This window comes from Taudactylus pleione, unplaced genomic scaffold (genome assembly GCF_031769625.1).
Source record: "Taudactylus pleione unplaced genomic scaffold, aTauple2 ptg001458l, whole genome shotgun sequence".
Taxonomy (NCBI): Eukaryota; Metazoa; Chordata; class Amphibia; order Anura; family Myobatrachidae; genus Taudactylus; species Taudactylus pleione.
This window is the reverse complement of record NW_028285856.1, coordinates 373781-401114: the sequence shown is the minus strand read 5'-3', so window position 1 is coordinate 401114 and position 27334 is coordinate 373781. Positions and strand designations below refer to the sequence as shown.

The following is a 27334-nucleotide window of genomic DNA, read 5'->3' as shown; positions in this document are numbered from 1 at the left end:
GCCGCCTCTGAATGAAGGAATAAATGCTGTCCTAATAAGATATATAACATCAGGTATACATGCAGCGATACCATTATCATATAATGGGCCTGATTCAGATGTGGACACAATGCTGATATCTACGCAGTTGAGCAATTATCGTCCGACGGCGCATGTCTCATGGTCGCACTGCGCAAGCACCAAGATACCTCAGCAGTGAGGATTACAGGGAGTGGCAGCAAAAATGTGGGCGAGTCTTGAAGATGCTTCCAGCACTGCTTGAGTTTAAGATGACGGCGGCCCCGCCCCTTTATGTGAGACGTCATGACGTCACGCACAAAAGGGATGAGGCCGGCACGGGGCGCTCAGAGCGCTAGCTACGGCTCTGCTCTTAAGTGTTTTGTTCGGATACGGTTTTGGATCCCTTAAATATCAATGCAAATCTCTAAAAAAAATTCATAAATCATGTAATTTGGACCTGTTTACATGCAGTTCAAAACCCGAGGTCGGTTTTTAAATCTGATTTCCAAACTGACTACAGAACCGAATCGTAACTTGATTTGTCTCGAAACTTACCCCAAAGTGATTTCGAACTAGGGAGCTCATTCAGAGCCGCTCGCTCGAGGGGATCGCTCGCACCCAGTGTATGCAAATTCGGCTAATTGACGGCATGGCAGGCGCTCGCTCAGAAAGGCATAAGCACCCCACTTTGTGTTGGCGAGCGATCACTTTGTGTCTATAGATGCCCATTAGCGTATGTAGAGACTCCCATTAGCACCCATCATCTCCAGGAAGTGTATTAAAATATTGGTATATCGAGGACCATCGGAAGGGCTCGTAGCGCTTGTGGTTGCCTTACCTTACCGCAAGCTCTGTGAGTGTACAAAACAGGCAGGTGACGTGTACTATGACGCTGCCTCTTAATTATGCACGCCTAGGAAACTACGTTGAAAAACATAGGCACGCCTGCGTTCGCACCTCCACTCCCCCGTTTCTAGTGGCCTGCCCCTGTTACCACCCACAAATGGCCTCTTCTGTCACTCAATCAACTGGGCTGTCTATGCTGAGCAAGCGAGTGATTCCCGGTCTATCGCAGTGGTTCGCATACGCGCAATGTGATGCATACGCATGCGCAGAATGGAAAAATTGGCCAGCAACGAGCGAGCGCATCCTAGCGAGCAGGTATGAGTCAGGTCCAGAATCTTGTGGGAGACACAGCCAGAACAGAACAACCCACACAGGCCCAAGAGCCAGCACCTGATTAAAACTGCTGGTAACCAATCACAGTCGACCAGGCCAACGCGTAGGCTGACATAATCATAGCTGGTAAACAAGTCAGCAACCTATCCAAGGATTCAGTCTAGACTCAACCAGCTGAGTACAGATATAACACCACCTTCCCTTCTAGCTGGCAAATCACACACCTTTCTATTTTGTTGTTACTATCTTATTAAGATTAAACTATTCTAACATACTAAATATTAAAATGCACATGTAGAAAATTAAAAAAATCTAAATAGTATTATAGCTATCCGGCCCCCAACCTGCCCTTCTAAACGGCCAATCACACACCTTTCTATTGTGTTGTTATTGTCTTGTAAAAATTCAACTATACTAACTTAGTAAATATTAAAATTTAAATGTAGAAAACTTTAAAATCATAAATAGAATTATTTCTACTTCAGGGTCCATAGGGTATCCACAGGATACCTTGGGGTATAGGTGTGACGTCAGTCATCGGGCACCATAGAGTTAAGCTTTCAGCCTCCCAGGATGCACTAGGGTCCCCCTCCTATACCCCGCCCCAGAGCCAAGGCACCTCAGTTTAGTTTGGTGCCCGGCCGGAGTCGGGTGCACCTGTTGGAGTGGGGGCTAGAAGAGCCCCTGAAGCTTTTTCTTCATGCAGCTGTGGCTGCACATCTGGATGAACAGCATGGACAGTCAGTCCTGACGTCCATGCTGTCTTCCCTACACCCCCGCCGGTACCAGAACGCCGGTACCGATCCGGGGATGCTGGTGAGCATCTGGGGTCACAGCTAGCGGTGACCCCAGATGTTCCGGACCATGGCCGGTGGGTCCCCGCTGTCACATGGTCCAGAGTCCCCAGGCAGGGGGCTCCCTGGGGACTGGCTGCAGCGTGGAGCCAGATATTGAACCTGCGCTTCCACTACCCCCTGGGACAGCGGACAGCAGCAGAGCGGTAGCGCTGCGGCGTCCCGGGGGTTAAATGCATGCCAGGGGAGCGCGCCTTCCCTGTCTCACAGCCGGCGCCTCCCCCGCTGCACACAGCCCTCTCTGTACACTGCCGAATGGTCCTGTAGCAGCGCTCCTCCCCCAGGCCAGCCTCCTCTCTGCTCCTCGGCGGCCATCTTTCCACCGCATGGTGAACGCTGCTGGAAGCGCTGGACGGAAGCATCGTGGTCTGGGTCCCCCCGCATACCTCTCCTCCGATTTGGGTCAGGTCTGTGTATGCTGCGCTGTGTCCTACCAGGCCCTGTGTCTGCGTAGTTGAGTGATCAGCGCTGTTAGTGCAGGAATTGATTTTTCTTTGCATTGTGACTGTGCTAGCGCTGCTGCCTGTAACTTTTCTTCTAACTGTCAGCTTTATTACTGTCCCTGTCCTTTCTGCTAAGCCCTTGCGGTGCTGCAGGGTGGTCTCTCGCCTATTTAATATATAATTGGTGAGAGGGGTCACATACTTGGTGCCATCATGTCTGAAAGTGATTTTCCTCTCCGACTACAGTGTGCTACGTGTAAAGTACCGTTACCGGAGGGGGAGGGTAGCGCGGAGGGCCTCTGCCGGCAGTGTTTGTCTATGGCGCGGCCTATTACGTTTACTGCACTGGTACAGGAGCCGCCCTGGGCTTGTTTAGCTCAGGCGCTTACAACCTTAGTGGGCCAGTTAGCTCCGCAGCCCGCGTTTCCGCCGATGGGTTTGTCCCAGCAGTCAGTGGTGTCGTCACCCATGCAGGGTTTCCCACGACAATTGGTGGTACCCCACTGTCTCCCTATTTCCCTTCTCCCGGTTTCTCAGGAGCCGGCGTGGATTAACTCCCTGACGAGTTCTGTACAGCACTTGTCGGATGTGTTGCAAGGGGAGTCTGTGATGCGGCCACATAAACGGCCGGTGGCGACTCTGTCGGCTCCTTATGAGGATGACGAGGGGACGTCTGATGATGGGGAGATTCTGGATCCTTACGATCAGGAACCTCTCCATACTAAGGACGCTGACGCTAAGTCCAAGGTATATATTCCTGGACTTATTCGGGCAGTCCGCACAGCCTTGGTGATTGAGGACGAAGTTCCCCCAGCGGCTAAATCCAAGTATGCCTTTTTTAAAGATGTGAAGGGCGATGCCACAGTCTTTCCTCTTTCGGGTCAGTTAGTGGACCATTTAGAGGAGGCGTGGAAACAGCCTGGCAAAAGATACCAGTCGCAGAGGCGCCTGGCAGTGGCTTATCCGTTCGCGGATAATTATTTTGCAAAGTGGGAATCCCCTCCACAGGTGGATTCTCACGTGACCCGTCTTGTCCGTAGTGCCACATTGCCGATGCCATCCATGTCCTCCCTTAAGGATGCTACGGACCGCAAGGTGGAGATCTGCCTGAAGTCCGCTTATGCCCTTGCGGGGGGGGCAGCACGGCTGGCTATGGCCATTTGCTGGGTTGCCAGAGCGATGGAGCGCTGGGCGGATTCATTAGAGGCGTCTGTTGATTCCGACTGTCCGGCCGAACAGGTGGAGTTGATTGGTAATCTCCGTGATTCGGCCACTTATATCAACGAGGCGGCCTTAGACATTAGTACTCTGGTGTCTAGAATTTCTTCAGCAATGGTGGCTGCTCGTCGCACCTTGTGGCTGCGATCCTGGAAGGCGGACGCAGATTCCAAAAAGGGTTTGGAGGCGTTGCCATTTACCGGAGAAGTTTTCTTCGGTCCGGATCTGGACAAGATTGTGGCCACGCTTGCGGCAGCCAAATCGGCTTGTCTCCTGTCGGCCGCTGCTTCTTCTGGTTCTGGACCATCGTCCTTTCGGTCTTATAGGGCCCAGGGCAGGCCCAAACCACAGTCTTTTCCTCGACAGGCCGGTCCTAAGAAATCGGCCAAGCCCCGGAAGCAGGCATGGAGTACCAGACGTCCGGCCCCTAAGCCAGATGACAAGCCTGCGGCCTGACGGTCCGGGCCTCCCTTTGAGGGATCCCAGGGTGGGAGGCCGCCTGCTGCAGTTCGCCCAGTGTTGGTCGGTCACTACGACAGACACTTGGGTTCTCGAGGTGGTCTCCCACGGGTACGCCCTCTCCTTCCGGCACAGACCCCCATCTCGATTCTTCTCCATGGGTCTACCATCAGACCGGAACAAGGCTACGGAGCTGCGGAAGGTATTGCACACTATGCTCCAGGCTGGAGTTATAGTGCCTGTTCCATTCTCCCAGAGGGGCCAGGGTTTCTATTCAAATCTTTTTTTGGTACAGAAACCCAATGGGTCGTATCGTCCGATCCTCAACCTCAAGGCTCTCAACAAGTCTTTGCGGGTACCGAAGTTTCGGATGGAGACCCTACGGTCCATCATTCTGGTGCTGGAACCTGGGGACTACATGGTGTCATTGGACATACAGGACGCTTACCTGCATGTCCCTATTCTTTTGCGTCATCAACAGTTCCTCAGGTTTGCAATCCGCAGCGACCACTTCCAGTTTCGGGCGTTACCTTTTGGCCTGGCGACAGCACCACGTGTGTTCACCAAGGTGATGGCGGTCATGGCGGCTTCTCTGCGGCTGCAGGGAGTCCGCATGTTGCCGTACTTGGATGACCTTTTATTGGTGGCAGGATCTCCAGAGCTACTTCTACGCCACTTGGACCTGACTATTGCGCTACTGCAATGGCACGGCTGGCTAATCAACTGGCAGAAGTCCACTCTAATCCTGTCTTGGCGGATTCTGCACCTCGGAGCCTTATTTGACTCGGAGCCGCAAAGGATCTTCGTGACGGGGGAAAAGATCTCTGCTTTACAGTCGAGGGTGCGCAGTTGTCTGCACGGCCGCCGGGTGTCTCTACACTCGGCGATGAGGTTACTGGGCTCCATGGTGTTGGTTTTCGACATGGTGGCATATGCCCAGTTTCACTCCAGACCTCTGCAGCACCTGATCCTGTCCAAGTGGAACGGGCTGCCTCAGTCTCTGAAGTCCCAGACGATTTTGCTCACCCCGGAGGTTCGCCTGTCCCTTGCCTGGTGGTTACAGACGACCCATCTCAGCGAGGGACGTCCGTTCTGGGTTCCAAATTGGGTCCTGTTGACAACGGACGCCAGTCTTCGGGGCTGGGGAGCAGTTTCGGGTCCACACTTGTTCCAGGGCAGGTGGACGCCGACAGAAGCGGAGCTTCCAATCAATATCTTGGAACTCCGTGCGGTCTTCAATGCTCTCCAGCAGGCACATCGGGTTCTCCAGGGTCGTCCAGTGCAGGTCCAGTCGGACAACGCTACCACCGTGGCCTACATAAACAGGCAAGGAGGAACCCGAAGTTGGGCGGCTCTCGTGGAGGTCTCTCGGATCCTGGTATAGGCGGAGCGCAATCTTCCGGCCATATCAGCGGTCTTCATCCCAGGAGTGCTAAATTGGGAGGCGGACTTTCTAAGTCGCCAGGACTTTCATCCGGGGGAATGGTCCCTGCACCCGGACGTTTTTCAACTGCTGGTGGACAGATGGGGTCTTCCAGAGATCGACTACATGGCGTCCCGGCACAACAACAAGTTGCCGGTGTACAGGTCTCGCACAAGAGACGAAGGGGCGTCTCTGGTGGATGCTCTGTCCGTCCGGTGGACGTTCCGGTTCGCATACCTGTTCCCTCCGGTCTCCCTTCTTCCACGGGTAATCCGGAAATTCAAACAGGAAGGAGGGACGCTCCTGTTGATAGCTCCCGCGGGGCCCAGACGGCACTGGTTTTTAGACCTTCACGGTCTGTCCGTGGACAGTCCTCTGCGGTTGCCGCTTCGACCGAACCTTCTGTCACAGGGTCCTTGTCTTCACCCGGACCTGACTCGGCTGTCTTTGATGGCGTGGCTGTTGAGACAGCCATGCCGAGGTCCAGGGGGTTTTCCAGTTCTGTGGTGCGTACCATGTTACGAGCTCGGAAGCCGTCTTCCGCGAGGATATACCATCGCGTGTGGCATACGTTCTTCCAGTGGTGTCGACCGAGAGGTTATGCACCGCGGGAGTTTCGTCTGTCTCGGATACTCACCTTCCTACAAGCGGGAGTAGATCATGGGCTTCGCCTTGCTTCTTTGAAGGTACAGGTTTCGGCCCTGTCTGTCTGGTTTCACCGTAGGATTGCTACAATCCCGTATGTGCGCACCTTTATGCAAGGTGTTCTCCGCATTCAGCCGCCCTTTGTTCCACCTGTGGCGCCTTGGGATTTGGCTGTGGTTCTGAGGGCTCTCCAGGGACCGCCGTTTGAACCACTGGGCTCAGTGGATCTTAAATGGCTAACAGCTAAGACTGTTTTCCTTCTGGCTATTGCTTCGGCCAGACGTGTTTCAGATTTAGGGGCTCTTTCTTGTAAACCCCCTTTCTTGGTTTTTCTTGGGAACAGGGCAGTGCTCCGCACTCGGCCCGAGTTTCTTCCCAAAGTTGTTTCCCAGTTTCATGTTAACGAGGAAATCGTTGTTCCGGCCTTTAACTCACCTGGTCTTTCAGTGGGTGAGGCCTCTTTGGATGTCGTGCGGGCCTTAAGGACTTATGTTGACCGCACTTCTTCGTTTAGGAAGTCGGACGCCTTGTTTGTCCTCTATGGCTTCCGTAAAAAGGGTTGGCCTGCTTCAAAGCAAACTTTGGCGGCCTGGATCCGTATGGCTATTTCTGAAGCTTATCTTCATGAAGGCCTGCCGGTTCCTCCTTCTGTGAAGGCTCATTCCACTAGGTCTGTGGGTCCTTCGTGGGCAGCTCGACGTGGTGCCTCGGCAGTCCAGATCTGCAAGGCTGCTACGTGGTCCTCTGTCCAAACCTTCGTGAGGTATTACAGGTTTGACACCTTCGCCTCTCAGGATGCTTCCTTCGGGTGGCGGATTCTCCTTTCTGCACAGGAGCGTCCCCACCCTTAAAGGATACTGCTTTGGGACATCCCCAAGGTATCCTGTGGATACCCTATGGACCCTGAAGTAGAAAATATGAGATATGGTAAGAACTTTCCCTTGTTTTCTCTATTTCTACGAAGTCCATAGGGTTCCACAGGACTCCCGCCCTGTCGCACCTGTGCTGCAGATGGGCTTTGCTCTGGTCACCGGTTTTTCCGTCTCCCTCTGGTGAGAATGTGATTCTTGTGTGTGTCCAGATCTTTTTTCTCTCTCTTCCTTCTCCTCCTCCGGCCTATGGCTTGGTAACTAACTGAGGTGCCTTGGCTCGGGGGCGGGGTATAGGAGGGGGACCCTAGTGCATCCTGGGAGGTTGAAAGCTTAACTCTATGGTGCCCGATAACTGACGTCACCCCTATACCCAAGGTATCCTGTGGAACCCTATGGACTTCGTAGAAATAGAGACAACAAGGGAAAGTTCTTACCATATCTCATATTTTATATCCGGCCTCCATCTGTTATGATACCTGATGAACTCCTGCACTGTCAAAACCTAAACAAAGTGCCCTTCACCAATAACAACCCCCTTTCCTGGAACACACACTTGTTCGTAGGTACTCGGCTGCCGCCTGGACTTCGCACTTAAAGTAGTAACAGTGCAGGAAGCACAGGTATCAAAATATATACATAGAAATGTGACACTCTAAGACTTCATATTGGGAACTACACCTAGATTATCAGGAGGTCTCCCATCCACAAGTAAACCCAAGCCCTTACTGCCTAGCTTCTTTCTCTCTATTTCTATTGTGTTATTACTGTCTTCTGAAACTATACTAACATACTAAATATTAAAATGTAATGTAGAAAAAGTAAATAACATAAATAGCATTTTAGCTATCCGGCCTCCAACCTCCTCTTCTAGATGGCCAATCACACACATTTCTATTGTGTTGTTACTGTCTTGTTAATACTAAACTATTCTAACATACTAAATATTAATATATACATGTTGAAAAATGTAAAACAACAAAGGGTATGCAGTTATATTTTCACTACATTAGTAATATATACATGCTTAAGCAATAGTAATAATTCCGGAATAATCATTCAACAAACATGAGAGTATTTTCAAAACTCAGTGTATTCTTTAGATCAGGGGTTCCCAACCACGGTCCTCAAGGCACACTAACAGTCCTGGTTTTAAGGATAGCCATGGATGAGCACAGGGAATTAATTAGCACCTTAGCTATTTTGATTTAACCATCTGTGCTTAAGCATGGATATCACTAAAACCAGGACTGTTAGTGTGCCTTGAGGACCGAGGTTGGGAATCACTGCTTTAGATATACAGCAAACTGCAGGATAAGATAATTCAAAACGCATGAATAATCCAGAGTAGTATATTAGCCAGGTGTACATCTGCTAGCAATAATATGTAACAATGTATCCAGGATATTTAGCAGATGAAGAAACCAGCAATCCTTCTTGCAAATAGCTAGAACCAGGGACCAACAAGACATAGAATCCTGTCAGAGACACAGCCAAAACAAAACAACCCACACAGGCCCAAGAGCCAGCACCTGATTAAAACTGCTGATAACCAATCACAGTCAATCAGGCCAACACCCAGGTTGACATCATCATAACAGGTGAACAAGTTAGCAAGCAATCCAATGATTCAGTCTAGACTCGACCAGCCGAGTACAGATATAACACCGCCTCCCCTTCTAGCTGGCCAATCACACACCTTTCTATTGTGTTATTACTGTCGTCTTCTGAAAATGAAACTATACTAACATACTAAATATTAAATGTAAATGTACAAAAAGTAAATAACGTAAATAGCATTATAGGTATCCAGCCACCAACCTCACCTTCTAACCATCCAATCACACACCTTTCTATTGTGTTGTTACTGTCTTGATAAAACTAAACTATTCTAACATACTAAATATTAAAATATACATGTTGAAAAATTAAAAACTATAAATAGCATTACAGCTATCTGGCCTCCAACTTCCACTTCTAGCCAGCCAATCACACACCTTTCTATTGTATTATTTTTGTCTTGTAAAAAGGAAACTATACTAACATAGTAAATATTAAAATGTAAATGTAGAAAAAGTAAAAATGATGAATAGGCCTATTGCTATTCAGCCTCCACCTGTTATGATACCTGCTGAACTCCTGCACTGTCAAAACCTAAACAAAGTGCCCTTCACCAATAACAACCCCCTTTCCCGGAACACACACTTGTTCGTAGGTACTCGGCTGCCGCCTGGACTTCGCACTTAAAGTAATAACAGTGCAGGAAGCACAGGTATCAAAATATAGACATAGGAATGTGACACTCTAACAACTCATATTGGGAACTACACCTATATTCTAAGGAGGTCTTCCATCTAGGAATAAACCCAAGCTCTTACTCCTTAGCTTCTCACTCTCTATTTCTATTGTGTTATTACTGTCTTCTGAAAATAAAACTATACTACCATACTAAATATTAAATGTAAATGTAGAAAAAGTGAAAAAAACATAAATAGTATTATAGCTATCCGGCCTCCAACCTCCCCTTCTAGCCGGCCAATCACACACCTTTCTATTTTGATGTTATTATCTTATTAAAAACAAACTATACTAACATAGTAAATATTAAAATGTAAATGTAGAAAAAGTAAAAATGATGAATAGGCCTATTGCTTTTCGGCCTCCACCTGTTATGATACCTGATGAACTCCTGCACTGTCAAAACCTAAACAAAGTGCCCTTCACCAATAACAACCCCCTTTCCCGGAACACACACTTGTTCGTAGGTACTCGGCTGCCGCCTGGACTTCGCACTTAAAGTAATAACAGTGCAGGAAGCACAGGTATCAAAATATAGACATAGGAATGTGACACTCTAACAACTCATATTGGGAACTAACCTAACCTAGAAAAAGTAAAAACATAAATAGCATTTTAGCTATCCGGCCTCCAACCTCCCCTTCCAGCCGGCCATCACACACCTTTCTATTTTTGATGTTATCTGATTAAAATCAAACTATTCTAACATAGTAAATATAAAAATGTAAATGTAAAAAAAGTAACACTTAAAAAATATATTTTCCTATCTATATCAACATTTATCATAAATTATCAAAATACTACAGGTTCTAATGTCCTCTTTCCACACGTCTGATCTTGCACGTGTCTTCCATGTCCTGTATAATTAGAAAACAATATTAGTACATTGTACCGATTACACCATGTGCACTTAGTATCATTTATAACAAAATATATATAACATAATATACATTTTTGTTTCTATGTAGAAAAAATATAGACTTTTTAAAACCTTTGGATTATTTACTAGTGTAACATTATGAGTCCACAGAGCATAAGCTCTGTGGATTTAGTAAGCACTGTATTATGCCAAGAATGTTAGTAGGCAAAAGGACAATAATAATAGGCAGTGAAAACGGCTTTCAAATCCCTTATTCATGCAAGCCGGGATTTAAGGGATTAACTCCTTTTAAAAACTCAGGAGCATAGCCTGAACGGCTTGTTTATCCCGTACTCACAGTTCTCCCGGGAGACGTGACGAGTGTTTGCAGCCAGCTGGTTTAGACTTGTCATGTCTCCCATGAATAAGGGATTTGAAAGCCGTTTTCACTGCCTATTATTATTGTCCTTTTGCCTACTAACATTCTTGGCATAATACCGTGCTTACTAACACTTGGGGCATAAAGACTAACATCTATACAGCTGAAAACTTGGATTGCAAAACAAATTATTTTTGTACGGATTCACCTGCAATGAATACTGACTAACACCCTCATCTTGGGAATAAATCAATCTGTTATTCTAAGCAGACAAAGTCTCATGCTATTGATTTTTTCATGCTTGCAATTTTTTTATAACACCAATCAAGGTGTATCCACAAAACCATATGACATATTGTTTTTTCTGGATGTCCAGAAATTTATGGTTTTTTAGTTGATTGATGAGTGTCTACACCGGCTGGTTTTTTGTAGATTTAGTAATAATTTTTAATTGTCTATTGTGATGTATTGTTTTAGTAATTGTTTGTAAGGTCATTATTATGTATTAAATCTTTTGTTAAAAAGCGCCGTCTTTACAATTTGCATTTTCCTAGGGACTTTCTTTTTAGGTAGTGGCATTTACCTATTTCTTGACAGCAGCTGAACAAAGATTAAACTAATTTTAATTTTAATAATTGTTATATAATTGGCTGGTTAAAGAGTGCCTGGTTCTCTTTTTTTCCTTCCCAAAAAGGGCAGCCAGAATTTCGGCAACCCTGGCTTAAGGCCTAGAGCTGTGTTTGAGCTTAAGTTTGGGCCTGGGCATATGGATGAGGCCTGGGACTGGATGTGAGATTTTGCTGGGACAAACAGTGACCAAACTGGCCAATAACCCGGCCCTGATGTACTGCTGGAGGCTCCACTCTGTTCCTGGAAATTACTGGTCCAGTGGCCACTACTGGCTTTTGTATATTATGCTAATCACTGAGATTGGATATTGTGTACTATTGTATAATATGCTGGATAGTGTATACTTATTCTCTTGCCTGCGTCTCTTCCTATATTTTGGAAAGCCTCCCTCTCGCAGCCCACCACCAACAGAACCATGTCTAGCCAATACCAGGCCCAGTGGGGAATAGACAGAAGATTTCCCACAACAGAGGAATGCTGACATGTACAGTTATTAGAGTATATTATGTGAAGGTTCCTGTATGGATAGTATAGTGGACCCATTAATAGTCGCCCAACCAGAGGAAACGTGTATCCTCGAGGTGAAATAATGGAATCAGAAAGCAGGACAGCAAATTTCTGAGGTAACATAACAGATTCTGTCAGATGTCCAGCCAGGGAATGCAAGCTAGGGACATATAACATATTGCTGGTGAGTGCACACCTGCCAATCCCCCTCTGATAGTAGTGTCCCACATCCTGATTATATACCACATGCTATGTTCCCCAGGCGGCCATTACCTGGGTGAAAGAGTGGACCCTGAAGTACACCTGCAGCCTTTATTTGTTTACATTGTGCTTGCCTATAACCCCATTCCATTGTTCCTGAATAGGACCTAAATGTTTGCTAACATGCTTGCAAACAGTGGCGTAACTACCATGGGTGCAAGAGGTGCAGCTGCTATGGAGGCCCACTGCTCCCCCTGCATCCAGTCATGCATACAAGGTAGGCTGATGTAGTCAGGGCCATCAAGGGGGGCCCGGGTGTCAGTGATGTTGATTTAGTGCTGGCCCACCAGCTGAGTACAGCTGGCTCACTGGCAGGCAGTCATGGAAAGACAGCTGCTCCAGTCGCGAGGCAATCAGAGCTTGCAGACCGACAGCCAATCAGCAGTGGCAGTTTCTGTTTGGCTGCAGGTCCGCGAGCTCTGCTTGGCTTGCGGCCAGTGCCAGATTCAAATTGCAATAGCGCTGTCTGTCCATGGGTGATGCTACCTGTCGGTTAGCCCGCTGAAATTAGCTGGCAGCCTGGCCCCAAATCCACACCTGCTGGCTGCTGATGGCACACAAGGAGAGGTGAGAGGCTGCTGGAGGGCATGGGGAGGTGAGTTGCTGGGGGGGGCATAATGTGTAACGGGCACTACTATTGTGTGGAATAATGTGTTATATGGGGGAGCTACTACTATGTGGCATAATCTGTAAAGGGCATTACCGTGTGGTATAATGTGTAAGGAGTATTACTATGTAGTGTAAGGGGCATTACTGTGTGGCATAATGTATAAGGGGCACCACTACTTCGTGGCATAATGTGTATAAAGGGTACTACTATGTGGCGTAAACTGAATGGGCTCTGTGTGGCATAACCTAAATGGGGTCTGTGTGGCATAACATGAATGGGCTCTGTGTGGGGGCAAATGTATGTTTTTTTTTTTACCTTTGGGGGGCCTTTTAAAATTTTGCTATGTGGACCCTATGTAGTTACGCCCTTGCATGCAAACACAAAGGCTCTGGATTTAATATGAACTTGCATGAGTCATCAAGTTTGTTCAGACTGAGGTGAAAATTATACTTCTGTAGCTATCTGTTACAAGTCGCCGCCCTGTCGGTTATAGAGTTTTCATGTGGAACTTTTGGTTATGCAAGCTGCTCTCTGTGCATCCAGACTTCCAGCTATATTTTCTACATGCTGCGTGTATTCTGCTCACCGGCTTTTAAGTCACCCAAGTACCCTGGGTCCAAGCAATGCTGTCTCCAGGGCCCTCCAGGCCATACAGCTATCCTGCTTCTATACCACGGTTCAAGCATCTCTGTCTACAGAGCCCTCCAGACCATCCAGCTATCCTGCTTCTATACCACGGTTCAGGCATCGCTGTCTACAGAGCATCCAGGTCATACAGCTATCCTGCTTCTATACCACAGTTCAAGCATCGCTGTCTACTAAGCTCTCCAGGCCATACAGCTATCCTGCTTCTATACCTCGGTTCAAGAATTGCTGTCTACAGAGCCCTGCAGGCTATACAGCCATCCTGCTTCTATACCACCGTTCAAGCATCGCTGTCTACAGAGCCTCCAGGCCATACAGCTATCCTGCTTCTATACCACGGTTCAAGCATCGCTGTCTACTGAGCCCTCTAGGCCATACAGCTATCCTGCTTCTAAACCACGTTTCTAGCTACGCTGTCTACTAGGCCCTTCAGGCCATACAGCAATCCTGCTTCAACACCACGTTTCAAGCACCACTGTTTACTAGGCCCTCCAGGCCATACAGCAATCCTGCTTCAACACCACATTTCAAGCACCACTGTTTACTAGGCCCTCCTGGCCATACAGCAATCCTGCTTCTACACCAGATTTCAAGCATCGCTGTCTGCTAGGCCATCCAGCAATCCTTCTTCTTCACCACGTTTCAAGCATTGCTGTCTACTAGGCCTCCTGGCCATTTAACAACTTTAGTTTGGACTGTAAACCTACAGTATGTTCTATTGACTGTCCTATGGTTTCAGCTCCTTATTGCACCATTGACATGTTGTGTTTTCACTGGTCCATCATATCATTTATTTAGTAAACTGCCATGATTTAACTATACTTCTTGTGTTTGTTCTTCGATGTGCCACGTATCTCCAACACCTCCATCTCGGTCCTAGCAATTGCTAGAGGATCGTAACACTATCTCACAGGTTTTTGGTAGACCTCCAATTTCCACTGGAGCCAGCCCTGGAACCTGTGTAATTTAAGAGTGTCCCCATTTTTTAGAGATTTTGTGACAGTGTGTGACCCTGACGAAGTTCAAACCTAGGCAAAAACCTAATCCTGGTCAAACTACACCACAATGCCACATTTGGCGAAGCTAGGTCCATAACTCTGGCCGTGCATAAAGGACAAACAAGCGGACAGACAGACATGCTTTCTTGATTATTATATGGATGATGTGTGCATCATCTATTATAGAGCCATAAAATTATAAATATTCCCACTATAAATACACTTTTTGTTGTCCTATTGCAGCACACTGGTATAAAGGCAGATCCCCACTGCACTGATCTATCCTATTACTGTACATACTATAACATCTAGAGCAGTGATTCCCAACCTCAGTCCTCAAGACACACTAACAGTCCTGGTTTTGGTGATATCCATGCTAAAGCACAGATGGCTTACTCAAAATAACTGAGGTACTAATTAAGTTGCCTGAGCTCAAGTATGGCTATCCTTAAAACCTGGACTGTTAGTGTGCCTTGAGGACCGTGGTTGGGAACCCCTGATCTAGAGTATATAACGTGTTCACTTCATGAGTGCTGGCATAAATCTTGCAGCGTTTGTTCCCCTTGGGTCATAAACCATAAGGAAGCATAAAACAACTGATTGTGGGCCTGCACGGATCGCAATTGCAACCAAGTACGCAGATTGGCCGATTGTTGCGTACTGCACATGCATATACACTGCACATGCACGGCGATCGCACTGCGATTACTCACGCAGATAGGAATCCATCAAAGAGTGAGTGACAGGACGTGAGCGTTTGGGGGTGGTGACGAGCGAGTGGCTGCAGAAATGAAGGTGTACCGCTTCTTTGTATGCCATTGCATGGGTGTGCATAAATTAGCCACTGTGATTGCTTATGCAGCTTGAGTGCTCACTGCATGAGACGAGACTTGCAATTTTTGCGAAGGGTCAGACCTGCTGTAGTTGTGCTTGACGGGCCGATGTCCTTCGATGTTACTGATGTATACGCAGAACTGCAAAGTATTAGAGATATGAGAAAGCAGTAGTGGGCGTCCCTATGCTGGCTGAGCGGTGGCAGGCATTCGCATATTCTCACTGCAACTTTGGGTACGATTACGCAGCTGAGATTGCGATCCGTGCTAAATCAGGCCCTATGTTTGGTTCTATTGCTTTTTCTGTGCATGCAGCAGGTACACCTCACTCCTCCCTGCCTCCATTGTTCTTCCTCTGCTCACATCCCTGACATGCCCCTTCTCCTCCATTTCCCCCGCTATTATTTTTATATCTCTTAAGCTATATCTGTTTATGTAATAATCCCCAGCCTGCAATTATTTCTGCATTTCATCTTGCAAGAAGCTTATTGTCCAATATGAAAACTGATTATTATTGATCCTCAAATTACTATTATGCCCAGCTCTATCTCCCTTTTTCTTTCTTCATCCTTCCCCGGTTTAAAATTGAAATCTTCAATCAAACATGTTGAAAAAATAATAAATATATAATGTACATACATGCAGAGGTTCCCATTCTGGCACCCAGCAGTGCTGAAGCCTCAGCTCTATGTTCTTACAGGCCGGGTGGCTTTGGCAGGGTTCTCCAGGTGGAGGTGACAAATGAGAACCCTGCAAATTCTTCCTGCTCCTCGGCTGTAAGAGGCAGTTTACGGGCTTCTGCTGCCTCCATTCTTTCCAGATGTTTAGTTTTGGAGGCAGGCGGTGGAACGGTTGGCTACAGAAAGAAGAAATAACGTTTATACCAATGACTATTGCATCTTTTATTTGTAAGGTAGAAAAGGAGGCATTTACAACACTCCCTTTTGTAGAGATTTTGCACAATAGTTTAAATACTAGGTGCTTACAAGGAGGTACATTTACTAAGGTACAGGTTTTTAGAAGTGGAGTTGTTGCCCATAGCAACCAATCAGATTCTAGATATTATCTTCTAGAAGATGCTAGATAAATGATAAGTAGAATCTGATTGGTTGCTATGGGCAACAACTCCACTTCTAAAAACCTGCACTTTAGTAAATATACCCAAAGATGTCTATATAAAGCTGAAGGAAGTGGCATAAATGTTGCACAAATAACTGTCAGTCAGACCATATATAACAGTATTGCAGTAGATGCAGTGCTCAAAGTGGGGCGGTATACAGCAGTATGACATATCGCCACTTCCTGCTGCCACTTAATTTTTGATACAGTAGAGAATGTACCAGCGCTGGAACAGCTGTGGCATTGTGTGGAGATGTGTCCATTGTGATGGAGCCGGGAGCATCAGCTCCTGGTTGCACTGCTGTTTACAGCTAGCAGTGGCCGCCAGCCAATCCTGGCTCGCGGACCAGCTGCCAGTCAAAAGAAGGGGCTGATTTTTTAATCTGGTACCTTCTGCTAGCCAATAGCGGCTTGCAGACCGCCAGCCAATGAGAAGCAGCAAAGTGGCTTTCTCATTGGCTCACGGCCGGTGCTGGATTTAAAAAGACTCTCCTTCTTTTGACTGAGTCACGCGTCCCCGCTGGTAACCGGCATCGCGGATCCCTATTCCCTCTCTGACAGCTGGTTTAGGGGTTGGATTGTGGACATCTGCTGTCGGTTCTTGCTTCCCTTAGAGTAGCCTCAGCCATTCTCAGTACAGACAAGCTACCCATTGAGGAGACCCTGAAGGACAGTCCTCAGGTCACAGGTCTGCAGGGAAGTGGCTGTTGTGTGCTGCGTGGGTGTGGGGTGTGTGGGGGGGGGGGTAGAAGAGGGGTGGATTACATTTTTCATACCCCCACCTCTGAATTCCCACTTTGAGCACTGAGTAGATGTGAGATTGCTCTGGTGCGACTAAAGGTGTTGGCATACTCTATGCTCTCAGGAGAAGTCTATGTAACCTAGAAGTGCACCTTGATGTGCATAGAGGAGAATTCATTTCTAGAGGATAACTATGGAAAAGAGTAAACTGAGTATTAAAGTCCAACCTCAAACCACTTTATTTACACCCATTTATTAAAATAAATAATTACAGTTTCCTTCCTAAAATACTGTATTATGTATGGTGCCACATGGTAGTAACGCTAGGACTGCCTTTCTCCACTGATGTGCCATATGAAGGCTAAGAGGAGCCCCAATAACAGTGTAGGATGAGACCTAAAGACTATCAGCTGGTGCAATGGTCACATCTTTTTATACAGCAGCAATGGCCCCTTAGGTCAGCAAGAAATGTACCATGTCTACCCCTTTACCTCATTGCCAAATTACTGTATCACTCTGAGGGCTCTATTTATTAACATTATTTTTATTAAAAATAAAGTGAAGTAAGGGGCTTTCACACTCTTTTCACATTATTTTAGTTTCACATAAATTTACTAAAGGACGATTGGAGTAGAATTCGGAAAAATTTACTACAAACCCTAATTATCACATATTTTTAGTAAGCAAATCGCCTTTCCCATAATTATAATGGGATAGAACAGCTGACCACCAGAATCCCTGCAGTTAGTATTATGGGCCTGATTCAGACCCACTCGCGAGCGGCTGTCCGCTCGCAAGTGGGTCGATGGTGTGCATTGAGCATGCGCACGACGGAGGGAGCTCCATCGTGCGCATGCGCGAGACGCGACGAGCGAAGGACTTTCCTTCGCTCGTGTCTGATCAAAGGGGGCGTGCTGTCGATGTTGATTGACAGCACGCCCCCTTTGGTGGGCGTGCCGGGGGCGTGCCTCCCAGACGGGGGCGTTCCCAAGGGAACGCCTACAATCAGAAGCCGGCCCACTGACATCACTAGTGATGTCAGTGGGAGTGATTTTGGCTCTGATAGAGCCAAAATCACTCCAGGGCTTGTGGTCGAAAAACCCGACCACAGGCTTCTGGTCGCAATGTCAAGACCATCGCGACCATCATCCTGCACGCTCGTATGTGCTGTGGGTGGTGACCCACAGCTATACGAGCGTCCAGTAGGACGCTCCATTTTTATGGAGGACGGCCCTCATTCAGAGCGAGCGCTCTGCTCAGAGCGTCCTGCTCTGAATGAGGGCCTATGACCACATCCCATATACAGAGGTGGAGGCTAATGCATGCGTCAAGTTATTGCAGTCACAGCGGCAGTACTGTGCAAATGCTAGTTTCAGCTTCCCTCTTGTGTACAAACGTATGATGGACTCTGCAAGCTCTGAGATGCCCACTTTCCTTGCTTGTGCCAGGGGTTGTATACACTCCACCATTAACGCACCATAACTTGCAATATCGAAAAGACAGCCTATGGCAGCACAGTGCTTCCTTCTGAACATCTCCTAAACATGGCCTCTATGGTTGTGGATCTGCTTTTGAGAATGCTGCCTCATTCACTGACATGCCCCTGACTCTCCATAACATGCCTGTGACTCTCCATAACACACCTGTGACTCTCCATAACACGCCTGTGACTTACTATAACACGCCTGTGACACCTTGAGACAGCCTTTTTTTGTGTTCACTTTAGGCCATCTCCCGGTAACCGCCCAGGAATGCCTATGGCTTTCTGACGCCAGCTCAAATGGATGCAATACCATATGCAACAGTGGTGTCTGCATACACATAGAAGTGACAGCGGTGTCTGCATACACATAGAAGTAACAGCAGTGTCTGCGTACACATAGAAGTAACAGCGGTGTCTGCGTACACATAGAAGTAACAGCGGTGTCTGCGTACACATAGAAGTAACAGCGGTGTCTGCGTACACATAGAAGTAACAGCGGTGTCTGCGTACACATAGAAGTAACAGCGGTGTCTGCGTACACATAGAAGTAACAGCGGTGTCTGCGTACACATAGAAGTAACAGCGGTGTCTGCGTACACATAGAAGTAACAGCGGTGTCTGCGTACACATAGAAGTAACAGCGGTGTCTGCGTACACATAGAAGTAACAGCGGTGTCTGCGTACACATAGAAGTAACAGCGGTGTCTCAGTACACATAATGTACACATAGATGTAACAGCAGTGTCTGCGTACACATAATGTACACATAGAAGTAGACAGGACTTAGGGTTTGAGTCAGAGGTGGACGCGGTGTCAATGTTTGCACAGTTGAGTGATTATTTGGTACTGAGCATGCACAAATAGTCCTAATTATGTGAATGATAACTTTTATCTATATAGTTCTGCATAACTGGTGGCATTATATAAATAAACAAGGGATGTAGTTACCATGCCGGTGCTCGGGATGTCGGCGTTCAGCAATCGGAATCCCAACACCAGAATAACAACCGCTGGCATCCTGATGGTAAGTATTAGGGTTAGGAGGGGGGGTAAGGGTAAGACACTATGGGGAGGGTTAGGGGTAGGCTGCAGGGGGGAGGTTTAGGTTACGGGGAGGGAGGGTTAGGGATAAACTGAGGGGTTAGGCTGCAGGGGGCGAGTTAGATATCGGCTATGAGGAGAAGGTTTAAGCTGCGAGGGGAGGGTTATGGTTAGGCTGTGGGGGGAGGGTTAGGGTTAAGCTGCAGGGGGAGGGTTATGGTTAGGCTGCGGGAAAGGTGAGATAGGGTTAGAACTTAGAACACTTGTCTAATTGGGTCGAGATTCTGACTGTCTGGATGCCACTGTCGGTATTCTGACCACCGGCTTCCCAACTGCTGGGATTCCGTATCCAACCCATAAACAATAATAAATGTCAATAATAGGTTGAGTGGCAGCTATAGCCTGGACCATACATGCACATTTGCACATCTCCTTAGCTCCATGTGTCTGACATGTATGTATTATCTGCTGACCAGCATTTAGTGACAGGTTGTCCAGTAGCTCTTGGAACTTCTGTGCTATACTTACTGGTGCAGGTATGTATGGGGGTGCGGTGCTAAGGGCTTCAATGGCGACCCAGTCGATTGGCTGAAAGAAGGGATCACGGCGTATGTTACCATTAACTCCGAGTCGTCTGGCTTGGTCTTTATGGAGGAGCTGAAAAAATTATTTGCATTTAATTTAATGGCTTACATAAAGCATAGTAGCTCAAAACAATCATTTTACAAACATTTCTGCTGCCCGGTACAGAGGAATATAAAGTGATTTGTCCATGGCCACAGCATGTTATACTGACATTCTATCTGGGGTATGTAGTATGTCTCCCATTATCATTCTCCATTCAAAGAACATCTACCCACCAAGCCATTTCTTCTCATATTGCTCCTAATTTGGATTTATCTGTGTAACAATGGGAGGTCAGTATAGGTGTTTCTATAATGGGTGCAGGGTGTACAGTGAGCACTGGCCCCTGGGTGTAACAATGGGTGGTCAGTACGGGTGTTTCTATAATGGGTGCAGGGTGTACAGCGAGCACTGGTCTCTGGGTGTAACAATGGGTGGTCAGTACGGGTGTTTCTATAATGGGTGCAGAGTGCACAGCGAGCACTGGCCCCTGGGTGTAACAATGGGTGGTCAGTATGGGTGTTTCTATAATGGGTGCAGGGTGTACAGTGAGTACTGGCCCCTAGGTGTAACAATGGTTGGTCAGTACGGGTGTTTCTATAATGGGTGCAGGGTGTACAGCGAGCACTGGCCTCTGGGTGTAACAATGGGTGGTCAGTACGGGTGTTTCTATAATGGGTGCAGGGTGTACAGCGAGCACTGGCCCCTGGGTGTAACAATGGGTGGTCAGTATGGGTGTTTCTATAATGGGTGCAGGGTGTACAGCGAGCACTGGTCCCTGGGTGTAACAATGGGTGGTCAGTATGGGTGTTTTTTATAATGGGTGCAGGGTGTACAGTGAGTACTGGCCCCTGGGTGTAACAATGGGAGGTCAGTATGGGTGTTTCTATAATGGGTGCAGGGTGTACAGTGAGCACTGGCCCCTGCATCCAGGGAGCCTCACACCACACACTCTGCACCCATACAGTATTCTGGCATCGGCCTCACAGAAATCACTGGGAAAAAGGTGCTGCTGCAATTTTCCTGAAGATCTGCACATGTGCAGTAGAGAAATCACTGGGAATATGGCACCATCGCTGTGTTCCAAGACTCCTGCATTTGCACAGTAGACACTGGCACAGTCCCAGAGGCTACTCTGCAAATTTGACGGAGAGAGAGGGGAGGAGCCATACGGAGTCAGCACATGGGCCCCTCCTCTCTTACACCACTCCTGGTGCTCAGGGTTTTTTGGACATTAGAATATTACTTCTATACTTCTTATTAAACAAAGCATATGAATTATAAGCAGCATGATGGTGTACTATGCCAGGTGGGCACTGCCAGAGCTTTTCTATGACCTCACCTGTGATCACTAGAAATATATATTTATTGGGCTTTGTAAGAACCATACCTGCAATTATCTGTAATGTTTCCAATTGTCTCACTATACAGAAGTCTTCCATTACTTATGTAATAATTGTATTTCTGATTGCAGAGAAAACAGTTGGATGATGCAGGTAGCTGTGTATGTTTTGCACTGAAATGCACTTTATATTTATTAAGTATATTTATCAAATGAGAAAAGCCATATCTCAATGGAACCGCCCCCATCTCTGCCTTAGCAGTGCCTAACCCTAAAACTCCCAGGGTGGTGCCTAACTCTAACCTCCCCCCAGTGCCGCATAAACCTAACCCCCCCAGGGGGTGCCTAACCCTAATTTTCCCCAGGGATGCCATAACCTAACCCCCCCATCCCCAGGTTAAGTAGTATACTTACCCAGCTGTTGATGATAGTGATGGTGGGGGTCGGGCTTCCAGCGTCAGGATTTAGATAGTCATTGGTATTTCGACACCTATCTTAAGTCCCATGCCGGGCTTGTGCAGTCGGGATATAGACCAGCGGCAACTCATCCGCCGGTCTATTGACTGCATCCCGTGTGAGCCAGCTAGCCGCGGAGACTGGCCCAGAGAAGACATAAGATAAGCCTTACAGCTCCTGTCCAGTACTGAGAAGCATCTGAGTATCACTGACCAGGTAATATTGCATTAATAAATTGCATTAATACTATCTTTCTAATGCAACAAAAAGGAGGGATTAAAATATCCCTATCACGGCTTGCTGATAAGTATCACTCTGCGTGCCTGAGATTTCCCAAACATTGTGAGATCTCGTGCACAGCCGGACTTCCACAGAATCCATACCAGCAGGTAATTCTGCCAATATAAGGAATAATGATAAGCCACAAAAGAGCACTTATTGGTTTTAATAACATCTGAATGATTTTCTGCCTACAGCAAAATCGTTACATATTTGCATATAACCTACAGAAGAGTAATTTTCTCTATGTTATCTGCTTTCATACATACCGATGTTCATTGTAAGTGTCAAATAGCGCTGGTTATAGTGCATTTAACATTTACCAAATCTTCTTACATCTCCTCCTTAGTTCCACCTTTGGGAAACCAGAGCTGAGCCCTTCATGTATTTATGTCCTGGTGCAGTGTATCCTGTAGTTCTCCTGGGGGAGAGTATAAAAGTGTGCCTTTGCTAACCCCATTACACAGCCATAGGACATAGCCATAACTATTACTTTATACATAACCTAGAACATGTAGGAGAGTGGCACAGGGTTGGAAGGCTGTCTAGCATTTATTAAGGACCAACAGCAGGGGTGAAACTAGCAGTGGTGCAAAGCACTGGGGCCACCATAATGAAGGGAGCCCACTGTTGCCAGACAGCATTATCAGCAGGCCAGCCAGGTATTATTAATGAGTCAGACTGACTCATTATAGTACATCGGCAGCTGCCGGGATGAGAGCCATAACAAGGAGAGAGGAGGAACCAGTCTGGCCTCCCCTGATCTCATGGACATTTACATTATATTCTATACTAGCTGGGATACCAAGCATTGCCCTGGTTGAAGACTGGACCGTGAAGTAACCTGCAGCCTTCATTTTGTTACATTGTCCTCGCCTATAACCTGGATAACTATGCAAATTAGGAGTAAATGACAGTGCAGGCGGGTGTATTCTCATACCCTTTGGAATGGGGTATATCAGAAGCAGACTGACTTACAGAACAGCTATAGCTTCCAAAATCACTTGAGTTACAGGAATCACTCCAGAGCAGAGGGGGTGATTCAGCTACGGATGGATATGCTTTTGCAGCTGCTAACATGTTAACAGCTGCGATATCTGTAATATGGTAATGCAGCAGGAGGTGTTATGCCTCCTGCATACGTTACTGATCCAAGCTGCATCCAAGGACACAGCATCAAATTATCTACAATAATCAGGACTCTGCGTGATCCCTGTCACTGTGTCTGCAACTGAGTCACCACTTGAAATCACTGTGCAGTCCAACATTGAAGACCATGTCTAGCAGTGCTGCCATCACTGGAATGCCGGGACTGGAGTCCCATTCCCAGACAGAAGGGGGCTCGCTCGCAGTGGCACTGTATGGCTGCTATCAATCTCCCCTGCTGTTTGTAATCTCTGTATGCTAAGCCTTGCCAGGATCAAAGATTGTGGCTTGATTATGCTGTCTGCCACAGTCTAGAAATCTTGAGTGCTGAGCTGCTCATAAGCCTGCCAGGTATTGTGTGTGTATGAAGCCAGCCCATCAGCCCCAGAACCTGTGTAATTAAAGAGTATCTCAGTTTTGTTGGATTATGTGACAGTGTATGGCTCTGATGATGTTCAAACCTAGAAAAAAAACCTATTCCTGGTCAAACTACACCATCATGCCAAGTTTGGTGAAGCTAGGTACAAAACTCTGGCTGTGCTTAAAGGAAAAACAGACACGCACACTTTTTTGCTTATTATATAGATGTGTATCTATCATTTCATTTTTGCTGTGTACAACATCATATAAAGTTATCTATAGCCATTAAAATCATATACTTTACAGTTATAATGTATAAATGTAATCTTATTTACCTGTTCAATGATGTCTTTGACCGCAGTGCCTGATGCAGAAAGCCTTTTGGGATTGTATGTAAGACTTCCAGTAATCATTTGAGTTAAAATAACTCCAAATGAATACCAGTCTGCACTGGCATTATACTCCTCACCAGAACGCACCTACCAAAAGAGAGATATTCATTATCAGGCTGTTACCAATAATTTTTCCATTTTAGCTTTTTTTTAATTGACCAAGTACATCGCTCTGTATAATATGTGTTTATGTGGAGACAGAACACACAAAAGTAGAATCATAAAACAATGCAGTGATGTGTGGTGAGGTCGATGGCTGGGGAAGCACACATGTCTAAAAACTCAGGGCCTGATTCAGAGCCGCTCGTAAGCGGCCGCTCGTTCACTCCGAGCGATGTTCTCACATCTGTGCATGCGTATGGGTCGTAATGCGCATGCGCCAACCAGTCATTGCGGTCGGAAATCGAGCGCTCGCAAAATAGCGAGTGCCTGCTAATTTGAGTGACAGAATGAGGCGTTTGTGGGTGGTAACAGGGGAAGGTGCTTGAAAACGGGGAGTGGAGATCCGAACGCAGGCGTGCCAAACGGTCAAAACGGGCGTTTTAAGGGTGTGCATAATTAACAAAGTAGCGTCATCGGCCACGTCACTTGGTTGTTTCTTAGCCTGAACTATTCGCATGATTGCGGTAGGAAAATCCAACCACAAGCACTGCGAGCAGTTCAGACGCCTTTCGATGTACTCGATTAATCAAATAAATAGCGGAGATGACGTAGGATGCGAGCGGCCAGGGGGCGTGTTTACAAAATAGCGAGCGCATGTTTCGTTCGATCACTCAGACATACAGGCGTCAACAGACCGCAAAGAGCGAGCGCTCAATTTAAATAGCCGGCCCCTTTTTCTGAACGAGCGAGCGCAAATAGCGTCCGGCTCTGAATCAGGCCCTTAGTTTTTATATTAAAACTCGAGCATGACAGGGAGTATGATAGGGTAGGACCGCACCGCACGTCTTTGATACAATGTAATGTGTCAATTCAGGACACTGATGTGTGGCTTTGTGTCGCCTTGTAATCATATTGGCATGTGCTGTGTTTCCTGGGGAAGACTACATGTATATTACCTTAGTGATACTATAATTATTAAGGACTTTATTTCATTATTATTTGTAAAGCGTGGACATTTCCCTGGCCTGGAATCAGGGCCAGCCCAACCATTACTCAGGGTATGCGGCCGCGAAGAGCGCCACAGTGACGAGGGCGCTGCCATCACGCAGCCCGACAGTGGATGTGACGGGGTGGCCGGCAGGCGCAAAGACCTAGGGGGCCAGGTCTGCGTATACCTTTCTGTGAGGGAAGGAGCGATAACGGTGCTCCGGCATACTTTACTCACATGAGGCAGCTCCTTCCTGCTGCTTCTCTCTATGGTAAGACACCCCGGGGGTCAGAGGGTTGTGTGGTGAGCCCTGATTGGAGGAGCCATGTACACATGTTCCTCTGACTCGGGCAGGGGCGGAGCTACACCGTCTCCTTAGTCCAGGGCTTCAGGCAGCATGGAGGAACTACTAGAAGCTCCTCATCAAGGTGAGAGGGGGTGAGACTATAGGGGAACATATTGCTTATGTCCTCCACTCTCTGTGTGTGACCCTGCCTGGATGTGTGTGTGTGTATGTCTATATGTAACCCTGTGTGTGTGTATGTAATCCTGTGTGTGTGTGCTTATGTCTCTATATGTAAATGTGTGTGAGAGAGAGAGAATGGGTAACTGCTGTGTGTTTGACAATGTCTGGCAGCTGTGTGTGTGACAATGTCTGTGTGCTGTGTATGTGACAATGTCTGGCTGCTGTGTGTGTGACAATGTCTGGGTGCTATGTGTGTGACAATGGCTGCTGTGTATGTGACAATGTCTGGGTGCTGTGTGTGTGTGACAATGTCTGGCAGCTGTGTGTGTGACAATATGACAATATCTGGGTGCTGTGTGTGTGACAATGGCTGCTGTGTATGTGACAATGTCTGGGTGCTGTGTGTGTGTGACAATGTCTGGCAGCTGTGTGTGTGACAATATGACAATATCTGGGTGCTGTGTGTGTGACAATGGCTGCTGTGTATGTGACAATGTCTGGGTGCTGTGTGTGTGACAATGTCTGGCTGCTGTGTGTGTGACAATGTCTGGGTGCTGTGTGTGTGACAATGTCTGGCTGCTGTGTGTGTGACAATGTCTGGGTGCTGTGTGTGTGACAATGTCTGGCTGCTGTGTGTGACAATGTCTGGCTGCTGTGTATGTGACAATATCTGGGTGCTGTGTGTGTGACAATGGCTGCCGTGTGTGTGACAATGTCTGGCTGCTGTGTATGTGACAATGGCTGCTGTGTGTGTGACAATATCTGGCTGCTGTGTGTGTGACAATGTCTGGCTGCTGTGTGTGTGACAATGTCTGGGTGCTGTGTGTGTGACAATGGCTGCTGTGTATGTGACAATATCTGGCTGCTGTGTGTGTGACAATATCTGGCTGCTGTGTGTGTGACAATGGCTGCTGTGTATGTGACAATATCTGGCTGCTGTGTGTGTGACAATGGCTGCTGTGTATGTGACAATATCTGGCTGCTGTGTGTGTGACAATGTCTGGGTGCTGTGTGTGTGACAATGTCTGGCTGCTGTGTGTGTGACAATGTCTGGGTGCTGTGTGTGTGACAATGGCTGCAGTGTATGTGACAATGTCTGGGTGTTGTGTGTGTGACAATGGCTGCTGTGTATGTGACAATATCTGGCTGCTGTGTGTGTGACAATGGCTGCTGTGTATGTGACAATATCTGGCTGCTGTGTGTGTGACAATGTCTGGGTGCTGTGTGTGTGACAATGTCTGGCTGCTGTGTGTGTGACAATGTCTGGGTGCTGTGTGTGTGACAATGGCTGCTGTGTATGTGACAATGGCTGCTGTGTATGTGACAATGTCTGGGTGTTGTGTGTGTGACAATGACTGCTGTGTATGTGACAATGTCTGGCTGCTGTGTGTGTGACAATGGCTGCTGTGTATGTGACAATGTCTGGGTGCTGTGTGTGTGACAATATCCGGCTGCTGTGTGTGTGACAATGGCTGCTGTGTATGTGACAATGTCTGGGTGCTGTGTGTGTGACAATGTCTGGCAGCTGTGTGTTTGACAATGTCTGGGTGCTGTGTGTGTGACAATGGCTGCTGTGTATGTGACAATGTCTGGGTGCTGTGTGTGTGACAATGTCTGGCTGCTGTGTGTGTGACAATGTCTGGGTGCTGTGTGTGTGACAATGGCTGCTGTGTATGTGACAATGT

General features: G+C 47.2%; 1 protein-coding gene across 1 annotated transcript in view; it reads right to left on the bottom strand.

Annotated features, from left to right (window-relative positions):
- The window catches only part of LOC148442566 (protein kinase C delta type-like), a gene marked incomplete at its 3' end in the record, with an annotated part of 79105 nt that overhangs the window by 6713 nt on the left and 45058 nt on the right, over positions 1 to 27334 (bottom strand). The window contains exons 7-9 of the mRNA XM_088463798.1: positions 24037 to 24180; positions 20023 to 20151; positions 15809 to 15966 (exon numbers count right to left, since the gene is read on the bottom strand). Of these exons, the coding sequence (XP_088319924.1) occupies positions 15809 to 15966; positions 20023 to 20151; positions 24037 to 24180 (431 nt within the window). The remainder of the gene's footprint in view (positions 1 to 15808; positions 15967 to 20022; positions 20152 to 24036; positions 24181 to 27334) is intronic.